At 37.6% G+C, this 4862-nt stretch overlaps 2 protein-coding genes across 2 annotated transcripts in view; one reads left to right on the top strand and one right to left on the bottom strand.

Moving 5' to 3' along the window:
• Nucleotides 1-1063, bottom strand: part of LOC110022555 (7-deoxyloganetic acid glucosyltransferase-like) — a 6284-nt gene extending 5221 nt beyond the window's left edge. Inside the window, exons 1-2 of the mRNA XM_020721564.1 lie at nt 367-1063; nt 7-245 (exon numbers count right to left, since the gene is read on the bottom strand). Coding sequence (XP_020577223.1) covers nt 7-245; nt 367-898 — 771 coding nt within the window. The 5' untranslated portion in view covers nt 899-1063. The remainder of the gene's footprint in view (nt 1-6; nt 246-366) is intronic.
• Nucleotides 1064-3214: 2151 nt separating this feature from the next.
• Nucleotides 3215-3984, top strand: LOC110022558 (17.6 kDa class I heat shock protein-like). The gene has a single exon (XM_020721567.1). It carries the CDS (start codon nt 3406-3408, stop codon nt 3895-3897), a length of 492 nt encoding a protein of 163 aa, XP_020577226.1. The 5' UTR covers nt 3215-3405; the 3' UTR covers nt 3898-3984.
• Nucleotides 3985-4862: the final 878 nt, after the last annotated feature.

Here is a 4862-nt window from a genome sequence, read left to right as displayed (position 1 = left end):
CCCGACGGCGTAAGCGTTGGGAAAGAGCGAGCGCAATTGAGAGAGAACCGGAGCTTCGAGGAAGTTTGAAGTGTTGAGGATTAGTCCTTCCGACCTTATGGCGCTGGCGGAGACTTCAGCGAAAAACCTAAGCTCTTCGTCTTCGGCTTTTGTTGCTTTTCGACACATTGTGGGGAGGTCACGACGACGGAGAAAGCTTTCCGTGGCCGGCACGCTTTTTATGGGTTCATCAAGGTCCGCATCGGCTGCAATTTTTTACAGTTGTTAGTTTGTAATTTACAAGGCCCAAAATTCCATTTTTTAATATTCACGAACTGCAAAATCTTCGAATTTAATGAATAAAGTAGAAGAAACAATTGGTGGAACCCGGAAAAGGGAGTTCGCCGGCCTCTATCATCTGTGGAAAGCGAAGATAAACCCAAAGTGAAGACGCACTAATAGTTCGGAATACAATCGCAGGGATTCCCAAAGCCTGAGCGGCATCCATGGCAAAGGGCATTGCTCCATCCACGATAACGCAGGTAACGGGCGGCCAGCCGTCGGAGTCTCTGTTCCGGCCTGCGAGAAGCTGCGCGCGGAAGTAATCAACCGAGTGGGTTCTGATCGATTGTAATAGCTCCAGCACTTGATGCCCGGATTGAGGTTTGTCGTCGGGGAGGCCGTCGGGGATTGAAATGAAGCGAAAATTGGGGCGGTGGGTTAAGCGAGAGTATGGGGAAGGGGAGAATACGCTGAAGAGGCGCTGGTTGCGTTCGGTGTTCATGAAGCTGATGCGGAGTCCGCTGGCGAAGGAGAGGGCGTCGGCTAGGCGGAGCATGGTGTTTATGTGGCCTTGGAAAGGTAAGGGGAAGATCAGAACGTGGGCTTTTAGCTTCTGGTTTTGTGTGGCAGACTCCATCAATTTTTTTTGGGTGGGGGATGGAAGAAGCAGAGAGCTTGGATGCTTGCAAAATAGGATGGAGAGAAAACGATTATATGCAAGTGAAATTACAACGTGACAAATTCATTCAGTATGCTATAATTTCTCCTTTGACAGGCGGACCCGTTTTTATTTTAATATTTATTTTTTCTACGGATGGAAATGCTTGGCGAAATAGTTTTTATTTATTTCCCTGACAGATAAAATTTAATATTTACTTGCAGACTAAAATGTTAAAATAATCTTCATTATTCAATTTTAAAATAATTAAAATTTATTTTGGCTCTTTTATAAAGTAGAATTAAAGCCGCCCATATAAAAACTAGAAAATATGCTGACAATTTGTTTTTTACTTATATGCCACTTTAACTTCCAACTTTACTCGGTGGATGCGGCATATCACCCTAAACTTTCATATTTACATATACAGCACTCTGGTTAGTATTTAAAAATGATAATAAAACTTTTTAATGAAATATTAGATGTGAATGTTATGTGCGTAAATATAAAATTTTAGGTGCTACATATATAAATAGATTAGAATTGTGTGCTATGTGTGTAAATGTCCCTATCTTATTACATAGCTCTTGAGCTCGGTAGAAGAAAATGCTTCTTCAAGCTAACTATTTTCATCATTAATTTTAAAAAAAATAAGCCAAAGCTACAAGTGTAATCAAGTATTTAAATTAATAAATTTAGTATAAAAATTGATGGCTTTGCAAAACTCTCTTTTGATTGATGGTAATTTTCATTGCTAAATTATGAATTTACAAATGCTCAATAGATGAATACGACATAAAGAAGCTACTTGAAGAATCGAATATGACACCAAAAATTATTAATTTTTAATCAAAATTAGTCATATTATGATGATTTAGGATGTGTTTGGGGCGGCGGTGCGGTAGCGATGTGATGTCGCATTGTTTTGCCTATGTTCTCAAAAAGCTACAAGTAAAAATTGTATTTTCCCACTAGACATAGCTACGTATAGTGACTACTAGAAAGCTTAATTGTCCATGAAATCATCCAACATTATGCATGTTAAAGCCCTGAAGCAATTGAACCTGGGTTGTTTGGATGTAAGTAATATTTAGTTTAAACATGATTTAGTAAATCTTGTAAATTCGGATTTCTGAAATATTGAAGTGGATGTTAACAAGTAAAACTTAATAAATCCGGAGAAACTCTTTGACAATTTTAATAGATTAGTAGTATTTATTTTCCTCCATGTTTTTGCTTCTCCAAATCCCGTAAATCTCTTTTCCAACGAGAATTACTAAATCCCAGATTTAAGTCAAAATGAAGTAAAAAAATGAGATTTAAGAATTTGTAGGATTATCCACTACCTTTTTTTCCATTTGGCACTATTTAACATTAATGATGCATAATTCATGCTTAAAATTGACTACCAAACAACCTTTAAGGATTTGTTTGTGGGAACTGCTATTGTTTGAAGTTGTTATTTAAGAGCTCTGGTGGCTATTATAATTTTTTTTTTTTCAAAAAGTTGCAAAATATATCTTTTCCACCATAGTTTTTGAGAACACAAGCAAAACACAATTTTACCAAACACCTCAACAATTACAAGATATTTAGGTGTTTTACATATGGGAGCCTACTAGTCCATTACTTTATGACTGAGTCACTTATGCTATCATCATTTCGGCTTGGGGTTTGACAGAATCGGCACAACCGATCAGCTGAATTTGATTAGTTGGGTCGACGGGATTGACTCAGTCACCTGGACTTTAACGATTGTGAAGTTGTTTTATTGCCAATTTTTGTTCCTAAGTAGGAACCTCGAGGGTATTCATGAGACATCCGGTGATGGCAAGAAATCAGACTCGCTTCTCGAGTTTGATCTACTAAGAGATAGGTCGATACATTCATGTGACCTTCTAGTGGTGGCTAGTGTGGGTATTGATTTGTCTTTTCAAGTCTGATTGGCTCTGACCAAGATTTTTTTTTTTTTTTTTCTTTTTCCTTCTATCGCAGTTAACCTTTCGTCTTTAGCTTCAGCGAATACAACTAAGCAGAAATGTGGAGTTTTTTTATCTATTCGTAGATCTTCTTTTATTGGACTTCATTGATTCTGGAGCGTTGGATTTTCACAAAATTCATGCTCGCATATTTTTTTTATCTACAAAGAGCAAAAAATAAAAACCCAATTCTAGAGATGGATTTTCAAAAAATTCATGCTCGCATAATTTTTTTATCTACAAAGAGCAAAAAATGAAAACCAAATTCTAGAGAACTAACAGGAATAGTTAATTCTTTTACGTACCATCCTTCTGAATCTCGTCCTAGAAAGTTAGAAACTATTAGAATTCCGTAGAACCTTCCCCTCATCACTCACACAACCTCCCGAACCCACAAGAAACCCTAAGAAACCAAATCACCATCCTCCAAACCCCCTATAAAAATACAAACAACTTCACTATCTCGCTACCATCAAACATTCCCCGCTCTCACGCATTTCGTCGAACATGTCGCTTGTCCGCGGCTGTCCCTTCTTCGCCTCTAACCACAGCAACATCTTCGACCCATTCTCCCTCGACCATTGGGATCCCTTCCAAAGATGCCCCTTCATCAAATCCTTCGCTTCCCCTGTCTCCATCGACGAATCCTCGCCGTCCCCGGCCTTCTACGCGCGCGTCGACTGGAAGGAGACGCCGGGTGCGTACGTGTTCAAGGTCGATCTTCCAGGGATGAAAAAGGAGGAGGTGGAGGTGAAGTTAGAGGATGGACGAGTGCTTCATATCAGCGGCGATCGGAAGCGGGAGGAAGGAGAAAAGACCGATACATGGCATCGCATCGAGCGCAGCATCGGCAGCTTCTTGCGCCGCTTCAAACTTCCGGGTTCTGCTAAGGCGAGCGATGTGAAGGCTGCAATGGAGGATGGGGTGCTTACAGTTGTTGTGCCCAAGGAGGAGGAGAAGAAGAGAGCTGAGGTGAAAAGGATTGAAATCTCTGGCTGAGATCTGTAGTCTGAGTTGTGTTTGGTTTTGTTTGAAGTGTTCTATGGATCGATGGGCTGTGTTTTGGCAATGTATTATAAATAAATAAATTACTTTTGTATGAAATTCTTGCCCTTGAATCTAATGATGATCATATTATTTAATTATAGTCCATAAAATTATTTAAAATAATTCAAAATTAATTAATCCAATTCTACATGTTATTTATGTGTTCTTTCCTTAATTTAATTAATTAAAACAGTTAAAATTATGAATTTATTTTCTTATATAAGATAACCAAAGAGTTACAAGTCAAAGACACAACAGCATAACAATGATAAATATAACAAGACAAGTAAATAAGATTAAACAAAATTAAAAAACAATCTAACAATCATAATAAAAATGGAAGAGACGAAATATCACCAGTTAATTAAAGAAAAATAGCTCAAAAAAGAATTAGGCATGCATGCCTTCAAACAGAGGAGAACAACATTGTTGGTCAAAGGAGCCATAGGCACACAAACAGTACACGAAGTCAGCCAATAATGTTGGGATTTTTTCTTTAAGATTCCCAAATTAGTTAATAATGGGAATTAAATTTATTTCTTTAGAATTCCCAAAATTAATTTCAATACCCTTTGGAATTTCGAAATTAATTTCAATACCTTTTGAAATTCCCAAATTAATTTCAATACCCATTGAAATTCTCAAATTTATTTCAATAACCGTTGGAATTTTTTGGTGTTTTTAAGAGAAATAATTCTCAGAATGTGGTTCATATAATGTCTAAGTTCAACACATGAATTTAGTAACATTCCATAATGTGGTCACATCCATTGAACTCTGTGATGGGCAGAGTTCTATAAATTAGATGTGATGCTTGCTGTTTTGGTCCCTAAGCTTGCTCCTCTTCATTTTATTTGCACCATCGGGTTGTGAGTGAGAAAGCTTAGAAGATCTATAACAGAAAATTTATCGTGTGA

Source organism: Phalaenopsis equestris, unplaced genomic scaffold (assembly GCF_001263595.1).
Source record: "Phalaenopsis equestris unplaced genomic scaffold, ASM126359v1 Scaffold000197, whole genome shotgun sequence".
Taxonomy (NCBI): domain Eukaryota; kingdom Viridiplantae; phylum Streptophyta; class Magnoliopsida; order Asparagales; family Orchidaceae; genus Phalaenopsis; species Phalaenopsis equestris.
This window is presented reverse-complemented; position numbering and strand designations above follow the sequence as displayed.

What these genes read in the sequence shown, in the direction of transcription:
- LOC110022558 (XM_020721567.1), top strand. Translation starts at nt 3,406, where the DNA reads ATGTCGCTTGTCCGCGGCTGTCCCTTCTTCGCCTCTAACCACAGCAAC.